The following is a 24,711-nucleotide window of genomic DNA, read 5'->3' on the forward strand; positions in this document are numbered from 1 at the left end:
ACAGTGGATAAATCACCTGCCCTGGATTCAGGAGGACCTGAGTTCAAATTTGACCTCAAACACTTGACACACACTAGCTGTGTGACCCTGGGCAAGTCACTTAACCCCTATTGCTTCACCAAAAAACCAAAAAACAAGCAAACAAAAAAAGAGTAGTAGAATTCAGAGAGAAATTGGACATGCTATTTCTCTCTCTTTCCTCTCTCTCTTGCTCTCTCTCCCTCCCTCTTTCCCCCTCTCCCCCTCTCTCCATTTCTCTCCCCACCTTGCTCCTCCTTTCTCCCCCCACATATATACATCTGGATACACACATATATGTATATACGTATTGTTGAGTTGTTTCAGTTGTATCTGATTCTCCATGACCCCATTTGGAGTTTTCTCAGCAGAAATATTAGAGTGGTTTGGCATTTGCTCCTCCAGCTCATTTGATGAATGAGGAAACTGAGGCAAACAAGATGAAGTGACTTGCCCAGTGTCACACAACTAGTAAGTGCCTAAGGCCATATTTGCATCCAGGAAATTGAGTCTTCTTGACTCCAGGCTCAGAACCCTATGCACTGCACCACTTAGCTGTCCTCATTTTTACAGGTGAGGAAACTGAGGTCCACAGTGGTTAAGTGAATTGTTGAAAGTCACAAAGGTGGCAGGTAGAAGAGCCTGAGGTCTTGAATCCAGTGCTGTTTTGTATTATGTGGCATGCTGAGAATTTGGGAAAATAACCATCTTTCTCGAGGATTTTTTTTTTTGATCATCAGCTCTTGCTTTCTTCAGATCATTGGTAGTAAAAGTGAGAAATTATTCTTTTTTTTAAATTATTTTTATTATTATTATTTTATTATTTTTTATTATTTTATTATTCTTTTTCATTTATTATTAGTTGTGGTTTCCAGTGGATACCTGGCAATCTGGAACTAGTTTGATTTTTATTTGTCCTTCATTCTTGAAGAGGATTATGACAGATGTCATGACTTGCAGTGAATTGGATTTAAGTGAGGAAGGACTATACAAAGTCACCAGCCTCACTTTCTCCTTCAGAGCCATCTGGGTCTAGTGATAAGATCTATTATCAGGACAACAGGAGATGGCTCCAGATGTTTAAGGCAATTGGGTTTAAGTGACTTGCCCAGGATCATACAGCTAGTAAGTGTCTGAGGTCATATTTGTACTCAGGTCCTCTGAACTTCAGGACCAATGCTCTATCCACTGAGCCACCTAGCTGCCTCATGGAGCAATGGAAAAAGTACTGAATTTTGACATCAAGAAGCATTAAGTTGGGGCAGCTAGGTGACGCAGTGGATAGAGCACCGGCCCTGGAATCAGGAGTACCTGAGTTCAAATCCGGCCTCAGACACTTAACACTTACTAGCTGTGTGACCCTGGGCAAGTCGCTTAACCCCAATTGCCTCACTAAAAAAAAAAGAAGAAGAAGAATTAAGTTTCATTCCTGGTTTTGTCTCTTTGTGACTTTGGGGAAGTTAACTCCCCCTCTCTGGGTCTAGTTTTTTTTTTTCATTTCTAAGATGAAGGAGCCAGGCTGGATGAGAGCCCTGTGGTGCCTGATAAAGTTGTGATCCTGACACTGTTTAATTCAGGGATACAATTAATTGATTTTGACAGGGTTGTCAGTTTGCACAATGCCATCACCTTCTGTTCTTCTGTCAGATAACTTATACATTCTCTGAGCCATCTAAGATGTAGTGACATCTACCAAGTGGATGTTCTCACTTTTTTTTTACTCTGGGATCTGCTTTTAAACAAAGTTAACGGGTAAGGCTCCTGGAATCCATTTGAGGTGGAAGGTATGCCATGATTCTTGACTGCAAAGTAGCACAGTGAATAGACTTCTGGGCCTGGCGACTGGAAGACTTGAGTTAAAATCCTCTCAAACACTTGTTAGCTCTGTGACCCTGGGCAAGTCACTTAACCTTGTATTCAGTTTCCTCATAGGTAAAAAGAGGATTATTACAGCACTTCCCTCCTAAGATTGCTGTGAGGAACAAGTAGGATAATTTTGTAAAATGTTTTACAAAACTTCAGGTGTTACATAAATGCTAATTATTATTATTCCATCATCATCATCACCACCATCATCATTGTTGTTATTTTTCCCAGGACTTAGTAGAAGAAAACTATTGCTCATTCACTTTAGGAAGACAAAAAAGTTAATGAATGTAGCCAAACCCTTTGCATTCCAGGGGTGAGGTCAGCCATTACATTCCCCAAATGAAAAAAGACAACTGACTAGTCAGCTAGTCTGCAACTGGAAGGAACTCAATATATTACTGTTTTTTGATGCATTCTTTGGCTGCAAGTGAAGGAGTCCTGTGTTTCTAGTAAAGAAAAATTGGACTAAGTTTTATTTTAACCTTGCAGATAGAAGCCACTAATTACACTTTCCCTTAACTTATCCACTTAAACCCCCTTTTTTTTTTTAAGTGAGGCAATTGGGGTTAAGTGACTTGCTCAGGGTCACACAGATAGTAAGTGTTAAGTGTCTGAGGCCAGATTTGAACTCAGGTACTCCTGACTCCAGGGCCGGTGCTCTATCCACTGCGCCACCTAGCCGCCCCCACTTAACCCTTTTTATCTGCATCTGCTACTCTTTCTTTTGTTGTTGTTGTTTAGTTGTGTACAACTCTTTGTGATCCCATGGAGTTGTATATGGGGTTTTCTTGGCAGAGATACTGGAGTGGTTTGCCATTTCCTTCTCCAGTGTGTTCGCATTTTCCAAATGAGGAACTGAGGCAAATACAGGTTACACAGTAAGTGTCTGAAAATGGATTTGAACTCAGTTTTTCCTGCCCCTGGCCTGATGCTCTATCCCCAGCACCACCTACCTAGCTGCCCCAAACTCTCCATCTACCCCATCATAAAAACTGGGGTGGGAGTACAGAAACATCTATTTGCCCAGACAGAGAATTGTGAGCAGCTGTGTTATTTGTTTCAGGGACTTCTAGCCTTCTGTCATGCTCCTACATAGACAAACTTGAACATTTATGTGATTTTTGACAGTAGCCAGGATCTATGTGGAATAAGGGTTTTTCAAAAACATTTTTCAGTCAATATGTTTACTCTACTCCACCAGCCATGCAGTGATACGGTACATCACCAGTACTTGAAATAGACTGCAACAGGAGGTCAGAATGGAGCATAGATTTTCTAACACAGCATGTTAGATGAAATGATTTTGTGTACTTTGAAGTGGAAAATTCAATCAGAATTTGCCACACTTTTTAGTTAAAGCAACACTGTTATTTATTGATGAAAGGTAGACTAAGAAAAAAACAGAAGGCAAACAGAATAAATGAGAAAACAAACATTTTATTTCTGGTTGCAGCAAGAGACTTTTCTTCTACATTTTATTGAAATCCATGTGAAATACTTCTCCCCCCCCTCCAAGAGACATTTAAAATAAGCCCAAAGAGTTATAGAATGTTTCAAGCTTATGCCAATATTTATAGGTCTCACACTGGTAAATGTGGAATCCTGCCTTTTAAGTGAGTTTAGTTCTGATTAAGAGATGGCCTTCATGATTTATTAATGGTAATTGCTACTGTCCAAGTAACCCGTTTTGACTTAGTAGTAAAGTAGCAGAGTTCATTTGGCTAACAACCGAAGCTATCAATAATGAAGTTGAAAGAGTGTGGAGTCTGAGCTAACCTAAGTAGGCTGAGAATATTTAAATTTATTACTATTTTACATCTGACCATTGATGCACTGAGGATTTTTATAGATATAGCTACTTGTTATGGAGATGAATAATTTATACTCTTTTAGAATTTAAAAACCTTCACATTTCTATCAATTTTGTGGATGAATATTAAGGACACGTCAGTGTGCTAGTCTGGGTGATCTTAAAGGCATCTGTGTAAGCAATTGATTCCAGGAGAGATTTATTCTGTTTTAGTTCTGTTTTAATGGTTATTCCTTTAGAAGAATCCCCAGTAGATAGGTGGTCAAAGAATATGAATAGGCAGTTTTCAAAAGAAGAAATGCAAAGTGTTAACAAGTCTTTGGACAAATATTCTATCTCACTAAATGAGAGAACTGTTAAGTAAAATAAATAAATAAAGCAACTGAAGTTCTACCTCATATCAGATGAGGATGTCTCTCTTCCCCTACCCTCTCACAACTGAGAAACTTTCCTCATGCTTCATGAAAAAAGAAAGCCTGTTCTGAGAATTCCTCCTTCTCCTCTCCTCATCTCACATTACATGACTTCACTTATGTATCAAATGAAGTTCTGACCCTTCTTCTTCCCAAAGCAAACCCTTATGCATGTGCCCTGACTTCCCCTGCAAATTGCTCCCCCACCCTGATCACCCCCATTTCTCCCCTTTATCCTGCTCTGTTTACTAGCTCCTTCCTTGCTACTGACAGACATGCTCATGTATTCTCCATACTTTAAGGAAAAAAACCCACTCTTGATCTAACAATCCCCACTAGTTATTGTCCTGTGTCTCTTCTCCGTTTTCTGCCTACACTCCTTGAGAAAGCATGTAATTAGTGCCCTTATTTCCTCTCCTCTTGGTCTTTTCTGAATCCTCTGTAATTTGACTTCTGACCTTCAAATTGGTTTGAAATGGCTCTCTATAAGGTGATCTCTCAATTATCAAATCTTAGGATCTTTATGCAATCCTGACTGTCCCAGACCTCTCTGCAGCATTAGATGCTATTGATCACTCTTTCTTCCTTGGATACCCTCTTTTCTCTGGGTTTTCATGACACTGCTGTCTCCTAGTTCTCTTCCTTCTTTTGTAACCACTCAGTCTCCTTTGCTGGTTCTTTATCTGTGTCCTGTCCACTCATCCTGGGTATTGCTTTTGTCTTTGTCCTGGGCCTCATTTTTGCTCAGTACTGTCTCACTTGATGACCTCATCATCTTCCATAGGTTCAGCAAACATCTCTATTCAGATTTATATATCTATATATCCAGCTCTGGTCTTGCCTTTTAAGTTATCTTCGCCTAACTAGTACATCTTGTATGTATCTAGTTATTTACATGTAGTCTGTCCCATTAGATTTCATGTTCCTTGAAGGAACCCCAGCGTTTAGTAAGCACTTAGTAAATACCTCTTGACTGACTGACTTAAAGGCCTGCTAATGCATTGGTAGAGGAACTGTGAATTGCCCCAACTATTCTAGAAATACGTTGAAAGTTCACAGATCTCTGATCAAGAATCAACAAGTCTTTGTCAGAAGACAGATAAAAATATGCCTCTCTCATCTCAGTAGAAGGATGGTAAACACTTAGTATAGAATGAGGCATACATTTTTAGACATGGCTAATATTTTGCTTGGATCCACTTTGTTGTTTGCTCAAAGTGGTTTTTTTTTTTGTTTGTTTGGTTTTTTGGTGAGGCAATTGGGGTTAAGTGACTTGCTCAGGGTCACACAGCTAGGAAGTATTAACTGTCTGAGACCAGATTTGAATTCAGGTCCTCCTGAATCCAGGTGCTCTATCCATTGCACAACCTAGCTTCCTGTTCCACTTTGTTGTTACATGGATGAGGGTGACACTGAAGAGGAGGAAGTGACAGAAATGCTGTGGGGGATGAGGCAACCATGGATAATTTTTTTTCTTTTAAAAACAGAAAAGCTTTGGAGAAAAATAGGAGTTGGCTCTTCTAGGATGCGTGTCTTATTTTTGATCCTTGGCATGATACCTCATTTGGCTTGCTTTGAGCTAGCAATTGAAGTAGTACAGCAATTTAATAGTATTAATACTAATTAAACATCTCTGCCATATTTTTGACCCAGCTATCAATTATAGCTGTTCCACCTTCACATCTTTAACTGGGAATTTCCTCTCTTTAACTACAATCGACTACCTTTCACTTATCCTATTTCTTTGCCCCTATTGAACTTGTTCTTTGCTCTCATTCTAACTTGCAGGCCCTCCCCTCACTCTGAACATTACCTGCTTTCCTACTCAGTCTGACTCACTTAGACAGTGTTGTCTATGATTCTGTCTTTAGCAGCTTAGAATTTCTCTCTCCTGTCATTTCTGCTGTGACCACTTCGTCAGTCCCCAGTCTCTAGAAACTTCACTGTCTTCTTTCTCTTGTCAGGATAGGGGGCTGCCAAGCCCATCAGAGGTCCTGAAACTGGGAGGTGACACCTTTCTACAAATTGCTACTATCCTAGCCCCCCCCCCCCCTGCACCGTAGTATGCTTGGCAATTCTTTTTTTTTTCTTTTTGGCGGGGCAATGGGGGTTAAATGACTTGCCCGGGGTCACACAGCTAGTAAGTGTTAAGTGTCTGAGGCTGGATTTGAACTCAGGTACTCCTGAATCCAGGGCCAGCGCTTTAACCACTTCGCCATCTAGCTGCCCCCTTGGCAATTCTTTATGTTGCCCCAAAATCCTCATCCATTCTCCTTAAGCTCCTGACGTCACCTATTTCCTCATTACTGTCTGCAAAGTCTATTTCACCTCATCATTTGCAGAGAAGAGAGACTACTCCCTTCCTTTCCTCCTCAAAATTTCTGTCTTTATCCTCCCCTTTTGTTTCAGAGGGAAAAAATGCCCCCCTCCTTTCCAAGGCTACATTTTCTACTTGTGCTTTGAGTCTCATCCCCTTAAGTGTGCACCAAGTATGGGTATCATCACTTTTGCCCCCTGTGCTTTGCATCTCCAGTCTTGATCTTTTTTTGGTGGAGTGGGCACCAGATTTTTTTTCTTCTGTCTAAAAAATTCTCATTTTCCCTTGTCTTAGAAAAGTCCTTTCTTAATGTTATGGTTCTCTTGAGGTACCATTCTTTTCTCTCTTTCTCTTGGTTACTAAACACCTTGAATGATTAATCTATGCACGTTTCCTCTATTTCCTCATTTCTCATCCATCCCTGAAGCTCCATGGAAATTGTACTCAGCCCTTTTAAAAGTCTGTATCATTCTTTATTCCTCCTATTGTAATTGATACTTTTAATCACCTCCTGCTTCTTGACATTCTTTTTTCTTGAATTTCATGAATCTGCATTCTATAAATTTACCTCCTTTCTTTCTTGGCAAGCCTTTTTTGTCTCCTGATTGAGTCTTATTTCTCTTTCTGCCCGGTAAATGTTGGCATTTTCTATGGTTCTGTTCTTGGTACTCTTTCTTTCCCTTTATGTTCCTAGTTTTTTGTGGTTTTGTGTTTTGTTTGTTTTTAGTGATTTCATTTGCTTTGCTTTGATTATCAATTGTATGGTAATAACTTCCAAAACTCCAGTCTTGATCCCACCCAATCAAGCCTCAGACACACATTTTAACTCTGCTAGACATCTAGAACTTAGTATATCCAAAATTATTTTCTTCTTCCATCTGATCTCTTTTTTTCTAATAATAGTACCAGTATTGTCTTGTGAACCAGACTTGAAGCTTAAAAATTCTCCTCAGGTGTGTGTGTGTGTGTGTGTGTGTGTGTGTGTGTGTGTAGCAGAACTCAGACTCGGGTCCAAAGACTCTTCTTTAGTCTGATTCTGAAGGTAGCTTTCTTTCCATTATGCCACGCTACCTCTCCTTTGTGAAATAAAGGTAATGATACTTGTTTTACCATCCTTAGGGGGCTGTTGGGAGCAAAGTGCTTTTCAAAGCTTAAAACACTGCAGAAATGTGAATTGAACAGCTCAAGTATTCCTCAGAGCACCATCACCCCACCCACTTTGTGTTATGTTTATTTGTATCTGTGTCATAGCCTATACCATTAACTCCTTGTTAGCAAAGACTCCCATTTCTTTGTGTGTGGTCCCTCTATCACCAGGGCTAAAGACATAGTAGGTGCTTACTAAAGAGTTGTTGAGTTGAATTGAATTGTTAATCTGTTCTTCCTTGGATAGATTTCTCCACTTCTTTCATTATACTTTCACATGCTAGTATGATTTATATAGTTGTACTTAGAGGTCTCTTGTTCCTGTACTAGACTTTGATTCCATGATGGTACGGACTATCTCATTCATCATTGTTTCCCCCATAGAATCTTACCCATGGACCAAGGAGCAAAGATTTAGAGCTAGAAGAGACTAAATGTCGGGACTAGGACTTGGATGCTAGTCTCATGACTTCAGATTTAGTGATCTTTCCATTTCCCCTTATTTCCTTTCTCTTTATAAATGCTAATTGAATGAATTTGGGCAGCTAGAGGCCCATTGCTTTAGAATCAGAAAGACTCATTTTTCTCAGTTTAAGTCTGGACTCAGACACTTACTAGCTGTGTGATCCTGGGCAAGTCATTTAACTCTTTGCCTCAGTTTCCTCATCTTTCAAATGAACCAGAGAAGGAAATGGCAACCCATTCCAGTATCTTTGCCAAGAAACCACAAATGGGGTCACATAGAGTTGGACATGACTGAATAACAACTGAATGAGTGAATGAATGATGGGTGATTGTCCGCATATGCTCATGAGTTCACTTAATTAATTTGTGATCTGAATATTTTAGTCTCTGACTCTGGAGAGATGTGAATGCCTTGCCTCGTTTTACTGTCTGAAAAACTTTGCTTTTCCTTACCCTCTCTCCTCCCTATTTGTTATTGCTGCAGTTTTTAAAGTTTCCTTTGGCTTGTTTTCTTTATTTATTCCTGGGTCACCTACTCTGTTTTTGTTCTAACTAAGCTCTCCTTGATCTTTACACATTGCACTCAACATTATCATAATAATGACTGACATTTATATAGCACCTACTATTTGCCAGGCATTATGCTAAGCACTTTAAAAATATTGTTTCTTTCAATACTTGTGCCTTGTGCACTTGTGTAAAGTGCTTTATATATGTCAATTTCGTTCTCATGGCAACCCTGGGAGTCTACTGACATTATTATCCCCATTTTACAGATGAGGAAACTGAGGTAGCAAGTTTGAATGACTTGTTCCAGGTCACACAGCTAGTAAATATCTGAGGCTGGGCCTAAACTCCAAACATATCTCTCTCTGGCTCCTGGCCTAGTTTTTGTAATTCAATGAAGGACTTATGAATTTGTCAGATTTATCATGATCAGTATTAATTCCAAGTTATCTTGCACCCTCAAGGAATCAGGGGACCTAAGTAATGGCGATGAATACTTCCCCCCTACCCCAAAGATGGGTTTATATTTTTAATTACCAAGGGATAAGAGACACATTTCTGACCTTTTAGAGGGATATCAGATTTTAAACTTGTACCACTGTCAAGAAACATGTGCTCAGAAATCACAAGGATCTGTTTTGAGAATAGAATTTAGACTTCAGAAAGAGGCAATTAAAAACCCAAAGCTTACTTCTCCTTTTGAAGCTTAAAGAGAAGTCTCAGAAAATTGAAATGTTTTCTGCTAATTAACTGTCACAAATATGATGTCATTAAGCTCTAAGTCTCTAGTTATCTTCAAAGCCATTAACAAAGACTGCACGATCCTCTTAAATATGTAAAAGAGAAAACAAATTGCCAAATCATAATGAATGTTCTGTAGAACTTTCCTATTTCCCTTAGAATGTGATACTAATTAAAGAAGGATTTCATTATTTTCAAAGCTATTACAGGCAGTGGTCCTCTTCTTTGATAAGAAATCTAATGCATAGAAATGAATTATTGGTACTGGTTGTTATGATTGGTCATTTGCGAATCTCTTTGGGTCATATCTAATTGTGAAGGCTCACTATTGAGTAGCAATTACTGTCTTTACATTGTTAAGAATATACAATATGTTAAGCATGATGGCTTGCATCAGTAATACCTGCTGCTGAGGAAACTGAGGCTGGTAGATCACTTGAACTCAGGAGTTCTGAGGTGCCGTGAGCTAAATCCATTAAGTGTCCAGACTAAATCTAGTCTGCAGAATTAGGGGGTGACCAGGCTCCCTAAGGAGGAACATATCTGTCCATGTCAGAAACAAAATCGATTAAAGCTTCCATGCAGACGAGCAGTATTATTGGTCCCTTGAGAGGTCAATCTGGGTGACATAGACACAATATCTTCTCTCTTCCACTACTTACCCTCTCCCTAAAGTAAAACATCCATTTTGCCAAAAGTGATGCCATTGGGGGCAGCTAGGTGGCACAGTGGATAGAGCACCAGCCCTGGAGTCAGGAGTATCTGAGTTCAAATCCGGCCTCAGACACTTAAAACTTACGAGTTGTGTGACCCTGGACAAGTCACTTAACCCCAATTGCCTCACTTAAAAAAAAAAGTGATGCCACTGAACACCAGAGATAACATGAGCAGTGTGAATCAGAAAGGCAAAGTCTCTTGGGAACCTTTCCTAGAAAGAGCATCAGTTTCTAAGAGCAGGAGGAGCCAGTTTTGTCAACTGATAAATTCCCTTATTATCCGTTTCAGATTTTCCACTGTTCCATATGGCTGGGCCCATGGAATACTGAGTAAAACACATCATCTACGTGCCAACTCTTTCTTTCATTTGTTTACCCCATTGTGATAAATCTCAGCCCTGCTAGAGAATCTAGTTCGCATTATTGATTATTTTAATCTGGATGTCATTAATCTCCCATTGCCCTTATACTTTTTTTATATGTATGTTGTAAAGTGTGTTCCCCAATTTAGTTATTTTGCATTTAGATGGATAGAAATGCCCAGAAGTAAGTATACTTTGGGGTATTGCCTTCACATCACATTTTAGAAGTCCCATAAGCTAACTCACTAATAAATTTCTGGGCTGAAATTAGCCTTTCAGAAGTGACCATTGCAACAAGTAGGGTACGTGCTTAGTAAATAAAAATGATGGATCTGGTAAGCTGTAGGAATTCAGAACCACTGATCAAGTAGAATTAGCTGATTTTCTTTCTTCTGAATTGCATGTATAATTGCATGTAAGTTCCCATGGTATCTGGTCTAGAAAAACTGGTATCTTCCTAATTTGTTTACAAGGGACATAAATTCGTTTTTTTCTTTTTAATTATATAGATATAGGGGGCGGCTAGGTGGCACAGTGGATAAAGCACCAGCCCTGGATTCAGGAGTTCCTGAGTTCAAATCTGGCCTCAGACACTTGACACTTACTGGCTGTGTGACCCTGGGCAAGTCACTTAACCCCCATTGCCCTGAAAAAAAAAAGGATATAGATATATTGATTGATTGCAGGGCAGGGAGGGTTAAGTGATTTGCCCAGGGTCACACAGCTAATAAGTGTCAAGTGTCTGGGGTCAGATTTGATTTCAGGTCCTACTGAATTCCAGGGCTGGTGCTTTATCTACTCCACTACCTAGCTTCCCCCAATAATAAACTTTTTTATTTATACTTTTTGGGTTCCAATTTTTATCCCTCTTTCCCTCCCTTCCCTTCCCCCTCCCCGAGGTGGCAAATAATCAGATATGGATTATACATGTATGATTGTGTAAAACTTTACCATATTTGTCATTTTGTACAAGAAAACTTGATTAAAAGGAAAAAAAATGAAAGAAAGTGAAAAATGGCATGCTTTAGTCTGTTCCATCAATATCAGTTCTTTCTTTGGAGGTGGATAGTATGTTTCATCCTGTCCCTTGGAATACTGGATCATTGTATTGTTGAGAATAGTCACGTCATTCACAGTTCTTCATCAAACAATATGGCTGTCTCTGTGTACAATGTCATAAATTCTTTAATATACAAGCAGGTGCCATTTTTTGGCAAACAAATTTAAACAATTTTTTAAAAATCCTCTAGACTAGGGAGTATTAACCTGGGATATGTGAACTTAATAAATATATTTCATCAAAACTAGATTACTTTATCATATTGCTCTTTTATTTTATACATTTAAAAACATTGTTGGGGACAGCTAGGTGGCACAGTGTATAGAGCACCGGCCCTGGATTCAGGAGGAGTTGAGTTCAAATCCAGCCTCAGACACTTAACAATTACTAGCTGTGTGACCCTGGGCAAGTCACTTAACCCCAATTGCCTCACCAAAAAAAGCCAAACAAACAAAAAAACTTTGTTAGAAGTGCTTCACCAAACTGCCAAGGTTCCCTGTCTCTCCCCTCTCTCCCTCTTCCACAAAATGTTTAAGTACCCCTGCTGAAAACCATTGTTAAATGTTAGGGTTAGGCCAATGAGTTAAATAACCCTTTCTAAAATTATTGCCTCCCTGTCAGTGATGACAAGCTAGATCACTGTAAGACTTACTTGTGCATTAGTTTGAAAGTTTGTTGACTCACTGAGATCTAGCATAGAACACATGCTATTTCCTTCCTGACAGTTGAAGTTTTCTTCTAACTCAGAGTCATTGGTATTTATTCATTTCATTCCCAGGGCATTCTCCTGGGTAATGAGAAGATTCGAAGATCACATCAGGCTTCTGTGAATTTGAGATGTGGGGAGCTGTTCTTGTTGAAAAATGGTAGAGATTCCCAGTGACTCTGAAAGGTGCCTTATATCTACTATATTAACCATCTTTTAAGAAGCTTATGAACATTGTAGCTTTTATCGATTTGGGGGAATTGGACCCAGCAATAAGCAATAAAAGTCGATGGTAACTTTCTCCGTACATAGGGGTGTATGAATCAATATTTTGAATTTACTATAATTTACTGGTAATGGATAGAAGAAGTAAAAGAATTGCAGTGTCTTCTTGTGGGTCACAGCTGTGCAATGTATCTCTCCCCCCCTTACTTAAGCTCTGTTGTAGGTCATTGTTTTCTAATAACCAGAAATATGGTAGCTGAGTTGATAGGTATATTTATCAATCCATTTCACAAGATTATTTGAACTATAAGAAGTCAAATGAGACTACAGTTATTTGTTCTGCGCACAGTGATCTGAGTTTTGCAAGCCCAAAGATCATCAAATGCTTTAAATTTTTGTTAAATACCTCAGAGACAATTAAAAACCTATAAAGCATATCTCCTTTTGTTTTGTTTTGTTTTTTAGTGAGGCAATCAGGGTTAAGTGACTTGCCCAGGGTCACACAGCTAGTAAGTGTTAAGTGTCTGAGGCCGGATTTGAACTCAGGTACTCCTGACTCCAGGGCCGGTACTCTTATCCATTGCGCCACCTAGCTGCCCCAGCATATCTCCTTTTGATCCCTTCACATGAATGGAAAAACCATTCCTGGTATTGTGGGCAGAGTATTGGATTTGGAGTCAGGGAGGACCTTCTAAACTTACCTCCAACATTCTAGCTGTGTGACCATTGGTGAGTCAGTCACACATCCCCTGTGTCTGTGTCCTTATCTGTCAGGTAGGAATGTTAATACCTGCAGTAGCCATTTCAGAGGCTTGTTTTAAGGATAAAATGAAATAATGTATGTAGGATATGCTTTGTAAACCTACAAACAATACATGTATACATATATATGTATCTAGACAAATACATACAAATACAAATGTACATACAAATACAGAAATCTATATGAAAATAAGGCAATCTTGACCTGATGAAATTTTACAAAAATAAACATAATATAAGATAGAATGCGAATTATCTTGTATTAACTTAACTATTTAACTATTGTATCCTCGAGTAGAATGTAGACTTCTTGAAGTCATTGCTTTTTCCCGTTTGTGTGTCTTCTACTTAGCAGTGTTGAAGAAGGAAATGGTAAACCACTCCAGTGTCTTTACCAAGAAAACCCCAAATGGCATCAACAGAACAACCTATAATGGTGTCCTTTGCATGGTGGCACTCAGTGCTTGAAGGCAGCTGTTATGCTCTGTACTTGCACCCTTTGTCTTTTCTTCTTCAGAAGATAATGAATACCTTTTGTGTTTGGGGAGTTGTGAATAGTTTTAGAAAAGTTTTCACCTATATAGTGAAATGACTAATGCTTAGTTTCATCTTTAGTATAGCTGATCAATCCCTAATGATTCTTAAGGCTAAAAGGCAATGTCAGGAAATTCTACAAACCTCTCAACCCCTTTGGTTATAATGGAATTCAGAGAAGCTAGCTGACAATTTTGTAGATTCCCACTTGATTTGGACCACTTCTGATGCCACTGGACTTCTCCTTGACTTTAACTCCATGGCCAGCTACTTCAAGGATGAATTTCTAAAGAACCATTTATTTATCTATTCCATTAACATCCTTCAAACACATCCAATATTCTATCTTTCATCTTTTTTTCAGAGGTAGCACCATTTTTCTAATTACCCAGATTCCCAAGGTGGAACTCACTTATAGTTCTTCTCTCTCCTTTCTGCTTCTCTCTAATCAGGGGCCAAGTCTTGTTTCTACTTCCACAGCATCTCCCATATCCTTCCTCTTCTCTCCACTCATGTAGTCATCACATTCGTTCAGGCCCTCATCAACTCCAGTGTGAACTAATGCAACAGCTTCTGAATTGGACTTTCTGTCTCCTGTCTCCTATCATCTCTAGTGTCATCTTAATCCTTCCATTCAGATAAATTGATATTCCTAAGGCATTAGTCTGGTGATGTCACTGATACCCAGTAAGTTTCTGTAGCTCCCTATCACTTCAAAGATAAAATACAGACCATTCTATGTTGTGTTTAAAGCCCTTCATAGTTTGACTCTTATCTTTGTAGATCTCATAACACTCCCCCCCCTTTTGCAAATGATGTTATGGGCAAGCTGGTTCCACAGACCATATTCTATTTCCTCTCTTCATGTCTCTATGCCATGCATAGAACACACTTGCACATCTTGGAAATTTCTTGCTCCTGAAAAGGTTCAGATGAAATGTCACTTCCCATACAAGACCCTTCTTAATTCCTTCAGTTATGATATTAGTGCCTTCCCTTCCTCTCCCAAAATACTTTTGATTTATGTGACATGTATTTTATATTCATTTATCCATGTACACATTGTTTCCTCTTAGTAGACCATAAGCTCTGAGATGGTGGAGTCTGTGAAATGTTTTGTCTTTTGAGCCTTACATAGTGTCTTGAAAATAGTTAGGCAGTAAATAAATGCTTATTGAGGTAATGGAAGAATAAATCTTGAAAGGTTTGCTGGAGCCAAAATGTGTGTTAATTGAAGATATAATCGAGAGATATTTAATAGACACAGTATGTAACTTTTGAGCCTGGAGAAAAGGAAATCCAGGACACTAAATATCCTCTTTATCTAGGCAGTGGCATCCACATCTGGTCTTCAAATGTTGTCCTACTGTCTTCTGCATTAAACCCACTTTGTTACTGCTGTGTTAGTGAAAAAAGGCTGGGCCCGGAATCAGGAAGATCTGTGTTCAAATTTGGCCTCAGATACTTAGTTGCCCAGACCCTGGCTAAGTCATTTCTCCTCTGTTTGCTTCAGTTTCCTCAACTGTAAAGTGCAGATAATAAATTAGCACCTATTTCCCAGCATTGTTATGAGAAGCAAATGAGCTAATAAGCAAGCAAACAAACAAATTTTTAAAAATAAATTTAAAAATAAAGAATCAAAAGAAGTAATATTTGTAAAAGCACTTAGCACAGTGCCTGACCCATAGGAGGCTCTTTATAAATGTTTATTCTCTCTCCCCTCTGTGACTCAGGCTACATATTAATGTATGTATGGTTTCAATTCAAAATCTAGATTTGAAATATCAGTTCTCTTGAATGGTGTCTGGTTTTGCCTCTCTCTCCTGTGGAGAAATATGGCCTTCAAAATTCTATCAAAACTCTGCCTTTCTTGAACTCTAAAATGATATTTAGTCCTTTATTAATGAGCCAGGCAGTTTTGTTTTCTTTTTCCTTGGCACTGATAACAAAGTGATTTATGTAAAATAGAAGTATTAGTAATTTCTGGGAATGATTAACATTTTACTTAATATTCAACCATTAGCCTAGTAGACAGGAAGAAAAACCTTGACTAAGCAGTAAGATTTCCCCTATCTGTAGTTGAATTGCCAGACAGAACCTGTAGGAAATGGGTCTGGTTCCTGAGTTTGTTGCCTGATTTTTTTGTTTTTTTGTTTTTTAATGTCAAGGGTACACCATGTAAGGAAGAATCAGAGGATACAGTAATTGGCTGGAAAGGAAGCATGTTTCACTTGTTCATTTATTTGGGGCTAGCTGATTACTTGAATTGTCATGCTTTTTCTACTTTAAAAGCTTCAGTTAGAAGTATTACCTTTCAGGGCCTTGTTTCAGATGAAATCAGTTTCTGTTCAAATAATTTATGTGTGAAATGTGCTTAGTACTTGCCAAGATCCGTGGACATTGTTCCTCTCTAAAAGTAATTGCCAGTGTTTTGTTTAATTTGGAAACTCCTTTGACAATTCCCAGGGGACTCTATGGTTTAGGGATTGGGGGTGGGGTGGGATCAAGGGGAGAAGGATCAGGGTGTCTAGATTGGGAATGTTTCCAAATAAAGGCTGCTGTAGCTTGGCAGATTTTCTTTTGTTGGAAGGTAGGTTTAACTAATAATGCACTTTCCATCATTTATCTAAGAAATCAAAAGTATGGATGTGTGTTTAGTTTCAATTTAAAATTAAAATTGATTTTTCCTCATTTTGTGTATTAACTGTCAAAACATTAGCTTGTTATAATTGCCCATGAAGCCAAACCCCTCAACCCAGTCACCGAAATTTACCTTTCTAAGACAGAAAGATCTTAAATATCATCTTCTTCCAAACAACCTCCTCTGCTTATTACTCCTTCGAAGGGTTCTTTGGCCCCCAACTAATCCAGTCCTGCCACGTGACTTGGCTTTCTGCTCAAGACATTGCTGAAATGCCTCCCTTTTGCCCTCCTGCCTTCTTATCTGATTGATGTTCTTGCTCAAGTCTTTCCTAGTTAAACTCATCTCTACCTGATCCCTTTCTTTCTATTCTGCCTTATTGCCTGTCTTAGGACTGTCCACATATTGCATTTCACGTGCATATGTTCTGTTTCTTTCCATAGATTTAAACACTCCCCGCCTTTTATTTATTTTCATTTGTGGCACTTCCATCACTTAGTACAATGATGTGAGTATTTAGGCGCTCAATAAGTGCTCATTAGCCAAATCAGCTGCTTAAGTGAGAGAGTCATCAGTGAGTTCTCTGTAGTTATATTGTGTAGTAACTTGTCAATAGCTGGCTCAAGCAACTAATGGCTAATTAAGAAGGCGTAATCAGAAGAATACAAAGACACTCCTACAGGCTGCCATAGCACTTTAAAAGCCAAACCGTTAAAATAAAACCTCTCCCTTACTTTTAGTTGGAGGGGTCCTTAAGACACATTGCACCTGGTGTTGAAGGAGGTGGCTCCATTGTGTAATGAAGAGCAGAGTCCAATGGCAGTGGGGTCTCAGTGTGTTAATACACACCCCACCCACCTCCCAAGATTCTGAAAAAGGCCCCTTTCTTTTTAAGCTGTAAAGCCTTTTCTGAGAGCTATTAATCTTACTAGAATCATAGGGTTGTCAATTTAAGGTAGAAGAGCCCTTAGAGGTCAAGTCCAACTGCTTCATCTTACAAGTGAGGAAACTGAGGCAAAACAAGTTGCCTAAGGTCAAACAAAGGATTCATGACAGAGCTTGGACATAAATCCAGGGCCTCTTGATGCTGAAGCCAGAATTCTTTTCTCTGTACCAAGCTGCAATTATAATTGGTTCCCAAGATAACATGGGGCTTCATGAAGCGGTGATTCAGGGGAAACAGAGCTTAGGGGAGTGGAGCCTGGATGATTGGGAGCAAGGGTTGAACAAGAAAGAAACAAACAAGATACATGTATGGGACATTTTCTCATGCTATTGGATAGTGTGGAATTTTTATGAAAATGTGAAACCTAAGCCAGTATCAGCTATACAGGTTATTATTTTCTTAAAAAATTAATATTTTGAGTTTAATTATTTATAAGACTTAGTGGACCATTTAAGTATGAGAACTCAGAAAAGTTGCTCCAGACTTGGTTAATGAATAGCATTCCAAAATCAAAAACAGTAGGTCCTTCCATTTAATAAATGTTGCCGGACAACTGATGTGATGATCAGAATGCTGGGCTTGGAGTCAGGAAGACCTCAGTTTAAATCCCACCTCCTGCGGTTCCTGATTGTTTGGCTATGATCAGATCATGTAAACTCTTTGGTCCTGAGTATCCTTGTCTCTAAAATGGGGGTGGAGGGTTCACTTGAGATGTCCCCTAATGTGCCTTTCCTTTCTAAAGCGATGATCCTATGAACCTCTCTGGATTTTGTTTGCTCTGGGGTGTGTATTGTATGGGTGTTCATTCCAAGATATAATCCTGTAAATCACTTTAAATGGATGGCTTGAACATTCTTCAAACATGTGTGGAACACTGAGCCATATGCTATTGTTTGCACACACGTAACTTTTAAATAGTGGAAATAAATAAAAATGTCTTCAGGAGCATAATGAAAATTGCTTATATATTCAAAGCATGGCAGTTTCTTCTATCACTTTCCTCAGTGAGACAAACTATCTGAATATTTTTTGTTTTAAATAATTTCAGGACCAAAAACTCTCTCCAAGGCTGGGGAATCCTTCATTGTGTTTATAATCCCAACCGGGACCAATTAAATAATTTCTAACCCTGTGTTTGCAACAACCTAATGTGTTCCTGGAAATCACAGATTTTTCAAGACAGTTTCAAAACAATTAAACAATTAATTTTGATCCAAATAAATATTTAAAATAAGCATTTGCTATATAAGGAGTAAGAGAGTAGTGAAATTGATTAAATAATGATAATGCTTTCAGAACTAGAGGAATGCTGGGAATCACCATTCTAAGTAATCTTAGCTCCACATTCCAATGCATCCATTCTTTGGTCAGGGTAGATATTATTCCCTGAGAAGCAGAACATGTATTTACCCACTCATCCTAAGCATTTGTTGTTCTGCTACTTCATAAATCCTTCATAGGAAATTCACCCAATGATCTTCGAGGCTTTTTTCTAGATCAGAGATTTTTAAGCTAGGGTCCATGGACCCCATGAATGGATTTCAGGAGTTTGTAAACTTGAATAGGAAAAATGCGTCTTTATTTTCACTAATCTTAAACTGAAATCCCATAATTCCTTCAATTATGAATGTAGGCAACAAATCTTAGTAGAATTTCATTTCATCAGATCGCAAAAGGGACAAAGGGTTAATGACTCAAAAAAGGTTAAGAACCCCTTTTCTAGAATTCTTGGCATTGTTTAGATAGCTGTGGAGTATATTGATGGTCAGTTTGGTCACCACTTGATCTTGTCATATGACTGACCCACCTTCTTTTCTACTCATGCATTTCCCTGATGACATTCTTTACTCCATTTCTTCTGTCTTCATTTGTAATATGTTGCACCCTCATACACCCTGTGCCTCATTGATTGCCCTTTGATGTACAACTTGAATTCTTTAGGGACTGTGGTATTCTGTGACCTATCATAGTACAGCGCCATCCAGAGACCGTTGTGTTTAAAAATAGGGACTGTTGTTTCAGGGAGACTGGGTTGATTCATTTTTTTTCTCCAAATTTGTGATCCTGTGAACATTTTTCATAGAGATGAGGAATCAATGGTTCAGGTAATGTGCTGAGAACAATGTCAATTAGTAGCAGAGCTGGGAACAGAGTGGGGCAGTGAGGGTTAAGTGACTTGCCCAGGGTCACACAGCTAGTAAGTGTCAAGTGTCTGAAGCCAGATAGGGCTGATGCTTTATCTGGGTGAATCACTTTTCTGAATTTTTCCATTGCCTTTGGTATGGTATAAATAATAAATAATAATAACAATAAGCCCCCTTTGGGGAGAAGAGGGTAAAGCCTTTTCAGTTCCTTATAATGGTTTTATTTAGCAGTGATCCAATAATTGCTGGATTTTCAAAAACAGAGCCTTCTTAATTGTTACTACTTGTTCCCATTTCTTCCTCCTCCCTCCAATTTTTGCCATAAAATAGTTAACAAGGATTCATTCTAGTGTATGGAATTGCTACCGTATGAGTTATTTCTCTAAGTATCTAACTACTTTTCATCAAATTTAATGTTGACATTTTAAAAGATGAAACAAAGACATATGCAAGTTATGGGAGATAGTTTAAGGGCTAAATGCTTAGGCTCTGTGGCTTGGCCATTTCTGCACAAAGAGGCGAGATTTATCAGCTTGTGGTACTTATACATTTGGTCAGCAGCCATCATCATCATCCTCTGCCTCCAGTTGCAGAGCCCTCTGAGTGTTCGTAGACTTCATCAGGTAGAATGCTCCCAAGGTCTCAGCCACAGTGCATTCATTTTTCTCACTTTATTACCATCACATCTGATTCCAATTTGCTACCAAATTGAGTTTCCATTCCCGAGCTTGACATTCAAGCCCGTCAGGTGGATTAGCGCTGTCAGCTTTGTTAGTGTAGCTTCAGGTCAGCTAGCACTGGCCTATTAAATGTCCTCTGCTCCCCATCCTGGCATCTCTGCTACTTGTGTGGCTATCCCTTTGAGCAGCAGGGCTGGGTTACCCAATGTAACCTTTTAGCAACAGCAGAGGGTTTCCCATCATAACCTTTCTCCTTGTTGAGAAATAGTAATTCTAGACCCACTGAATAGCTTTTCTGATTAAGAGAGAGAGAGAGAGAGTGGATTTTTAGTCCTTATTTTCTTGCTGTTTCAGCAGCTTTTCATCAGGCCAGAAAGGCTAGTGTTCTGTGATTGGGTCATTAGGTGGAATTTGATTGATTGGACCATTGTGCAGAGGGGCCTTCTTTGATTCATTGGTCTGGACCTTTCTCACTTGCTTTCTATACTTATGATTTCTGCATATGGAGCTTAAACATAATTTGTGAAGTTTTGCTTCTAAACTGAGAGAGAAATTGGCAGCTTTGCCTCCTTTTGCCTTTTCTTTTTTCCCTTTCTTTTCATTCCCTTTTTTTTTCTCCCACTGACTGGATTTGAACACTGTGACTGGACACAAAAGCCTTAGAGCTGTTCCTTTTGGTTTGTTTGTTTCTGTTCTGTTATTTGTTCTAGGCTTTTGGTTAAGAGGGAAGGATGCTGTCTGGGGAGTTTGACAATGAATTGGCCCTGAGGATCAGAAGGAGTTGTAATCAGTTTGGCTACTGTTCTTCAAAAGGGAAGGGGGTTGTTATGTTGTAATTTTTTTTTTACCCCAGGTGATTACTCTGTTTCTCAGCCAAAGATCAATCACCAAATGATCACACTAAGTAGGAACACAACAACTTCAGTATTTGGATTTCCATTTACACTCCCATTTCTAAAGCAGGTGATTATGAATGTTTATGACTATATTTTACCAAGGCTATAAGTATAAATGAAAATATCTTTGAATTTCATGTTTCATAATTTAGGGATCTATATCAGCAAATACTCATCCACCAAAGGTTAATCAAGGGGTGGAGGGAAGGCTTTATTTCATTCTCCTCCTCTTTTCCATCTTGCCCAGCCCCTCTCTCCACACAGACTAGGGGCTATGAAAATAGGAATGTCAACAACTCATTTAATGCATCTGCTAATTGTTCTTCCTTCCTTAAGTTTAGCTTTAATATATGTTACAAATAACAATAGGAATGTTTACTTGTCAATTGACAAGAAAAGTAGCTGTTATAGAATTATTCTAACTCTTGCTGTCAGATTTCTTTCTTCTAAGGTATATCAAGAGAAATTATGCTTTCCAGAATTAATGAATTCTTGGTATTTCTTAAAAATCTTACTCTTTAAAAATTGTTTTACTGCTTAGGAGCAATATCTGAGACAGCCTTACAAGCTAAGCATTCAGAGATCTACTATAAACAGTGAATGGAATAGATCAGAGTGGTAGAAATGAGGGAAAACATATTTTAAAAGACAATGCTTGAGCTCCTAGAAAGGCAGAAAATAAATGAAAATAATGAGAATGAATAACCTAATATGATCTAATCTTTGACAATTTATTGTGTGCACATTTTGAGATTGAAATAGGTCTTATAACTAATTCCTTTCTGTTCTTTAATTACAAATAATATTGAGCGCCTGGGTTACTGAGGAATTTATTATAGTGAGTCTGGGTCTCTTTAGCATCTTTTTGTGGTGGTTGTTTGACTTTCTTGCTGTCTGTTTCTATAAAATGTAGATGATTGATTGACCCTTTAGCTGTAATGGCTAACATAGTCTACTTCCTGATATCATTAGGATGATTCATCATAATGAACATTTTTTTCTGTCTGAAATAGTCAGCTATTAAATGCTGACATTTACCATGTTTCTTGGAGGATTAAACCAAAGTCTAGTTTTTATAATTTATTCTTTTTTTTAACACGTTGATATATAAAATTATGTGTAACAGCGTATTTGTCCCAATCTCTCATCCATAGATGGTCCCTTTCTAGTTTATCTAGTCATTAGTTGACCCATGTTGGGAAGCTGCATGGTACAGTAGAACAATCATCTAGTCTGAATTCAGAGGATCTGAGTTCAAATCTTACATCTGTCATTTACTACCTTGACCATTTCACTTCCTGGGTCTTTCTTTCCTTATCTGGAAAATGCTGGGTTTGGACAAGATTGCCTCTGATATCCCATCTACACCTTTATCCCTGTTCCTCACCAGCTAAATTCTTCTGCTTTGGCACAATAAGTAAGACTAATGGAGGGGAAAATGTGAAAAAACACTTTCTCTGTAATCTTTTACTACAACTTTGCCTTTTTTGACAGGGCAATGAGGGTTAAGTGACTTGCTCAGGGTCACACAGCTAGTAAGTGTCAATTGTCTGAGGCCGGATTTGAACTCAGGTCCCTCTGAATCCAGGACCAGCACTTTATCTACTGCACCACCTAGCTGCCCTAGAACTTTGCTTTTTAAAAATGTTTAATAGTGGGGCAGCTAGATGGTGCAGTGGATAGAGCACCGGCCCTGGATTCAGGAGGACCTGAGTTCAAATCCGGCCTCAGACACTTAACACTTACTGGCTGTGTGACCCTGGGCAAGTCACTTAACCCCAATTGCCTCACCAAAGAGAAATTTAAAAAAACAAAAAAAAGTTTAATAGTATTTTATTTTTCCCTAATTATATGTAAAGACAATTTTTAGCATTCATTTTTCTGTTTGTTTCAAAACCTACCCAACAACCACTTTATTTTGAGGTGTATTATATACAACCAAGTGCATAAAATGAAATAATGTGGTTATCCCCTTGAAATTTATTACAACTAAAAATTAGAAAATGAAATGTTGACAATCTTATAAACTATTTTGTATCATTGACTGACGTCCTTATACAGAATAAAGAATTCTGTGGGGAGCATTCATTTTACAAGATTTTGAGTTAAAGATTTTTCTGCCTCCTTCCATTCCCTTTTCCTAAATGGTAGGCAATTTGATATTAGTTGTATATGTGCAATCATGTAAAACATATTTCTATATTAGTCACAGATGTGAAAGAAGAAACAGTCCAGAAGGAAAAAAAGAATGAAATAATAAAGTGATTGAAAATAGTATGCTTTGATCTGCAATTAGAGCCCATCAGTTCTTTATCTCTATGTGGAGAGCATTTTCCATCATGAGTCCTTTATAATTGTCTTAGATTATTGTATTGCTGAGAAGAGCTAAGTCTATTACAGTTGATCATCACACAATGTTGCACTTGAACTGTGCTTTTATTTTAATAACTAATTTTTTATTTTTCGTTCAATGAAAGCCCATCTTTAGGACCTACTTCAGTTCCCACTGAAAAAGAAAGAAAAACCCATATATATATATATATATATATATATATATATATATATATATATATATATATATATATATATATGTACACATACACGTATAGTTGAGCAAAACAAACTCCCACATTGTCTATATCCTAAAAAATTTGGGGGAAAAAGGCTTCATTCTTAAGTTCACCATCTCTCTGTCAAGACATGTGTAGCATATTTTGTGATGAGTCCTGTGGAATCATTAAATTGATCAGATTTTCTAAGTTTTTCAATGATGTTTTTCTTTATCATACTGTTGTAATTGTGTAAATTATTCTAGTTCTGTTCACTTTGTATCAGTTCATGTATATTTTACCAAGTTTTTCTAAGATTCCCCTGCTCATCATTTCTTACAGTACAGTAGCATTCCATCACATTCATATAGCATAACTTGTTTAGCCATCCCTACTTGATAGATAACCCCTTAGTCTCTAATTCTTTGACATCTCAAAAAGAACTTACATATCTATGTATGTATGCATGGATATAGACACAGATACAGATATAGATATAGGTTCTTTTCCTCTTTATTTAATCTCTTTGACAGCATAGACCTAGGTCAAAGGGTTTGTTTTTTAGATTTTGAAATGGCATTAGAATCACAATGTTGATTTGCAGTATTTGACTGTGATTTTTTAAGAGGGTGATGTTTTCCCATTATTTTCCTCTGGAAAATTAGACACAGATATTCACAATATAAGTACATTTTGTTAAGGGAACCATGAAGGAACGGGACTGGGATTGTAATGATGTCATTGAAATCTCTCTAGTCTGTAAAATAGCCACACAAAAGTGTGAGGAAGGAGTGATTTTTAAAAGTGTAAAGATATCTTTTATGTCACACTAATTTCATGTTTATTTCTCCCCCCCCCTTTTTTTTTCAGAAGGAGCTAAGTCTCCCTAGAAGAGGAAGTTTGTAAGTAACAAAAGATTCTTCCATTATAATCTTTTGTATGATTGTGATGTAATCATTCATTGAAGTATTTATTAGGTTTGTCAGTGGCAAATTGAAGGTTAAATGTGACAACTAACTGGCCTTAGCATAGCAACAAAGAAAATGGAATTTATATGCATGAGCGTCAATATTCCATGATTTGAATATAATTGAATGTCCTTTGTAGTGGCCTCTAAATTATAATTACAGTGCAAGATTTCCAAGGTTTCTAATGGGTGATGTGAACTAAGAATGCATTTTTATTCTAGTGTGACCCTTAATTT

General features: G+C 38.0%; 1 protein-coding gene across 1 annotated transcript in view; it reads left to right on the forward strand.

The window, feature by feature from the left end:
• MAST4 (microtubule associated serine/threonine kinase family member 4) overlaps positions 1–24,711 on the forward strand; it is an 808,011-nt gene that overhangs the window by 413,072 nt on the left and 370,228 nt on the right. The window contains exon 5 of the mRNA XM_043988945.1: positions 24,378–24,409. Coding sequence (XP_043844880.1) covers positions 24,378–24,409 — 32 coding nt within the window. The remainder of the gene's footprint in view (positions 1–24,377; positions 24,410–24,711) is intronic.

This window comes from Dromiciops gliroides, chromosome 1, assembly GCF_019393635.1.
Source record: "Dromiciops gliroides isolate mDroGli1 chromosome 1, mDroGli1.pri, whole genome shotgun sequence".
Taxonomy (NCBI): domain Eukaryota; kingdom Metazoa; phylum Chordata; class Mammalia; order Microbiotheria; family Microbiotheriidae; genus Dromiciops; species Dromiciops gliroides.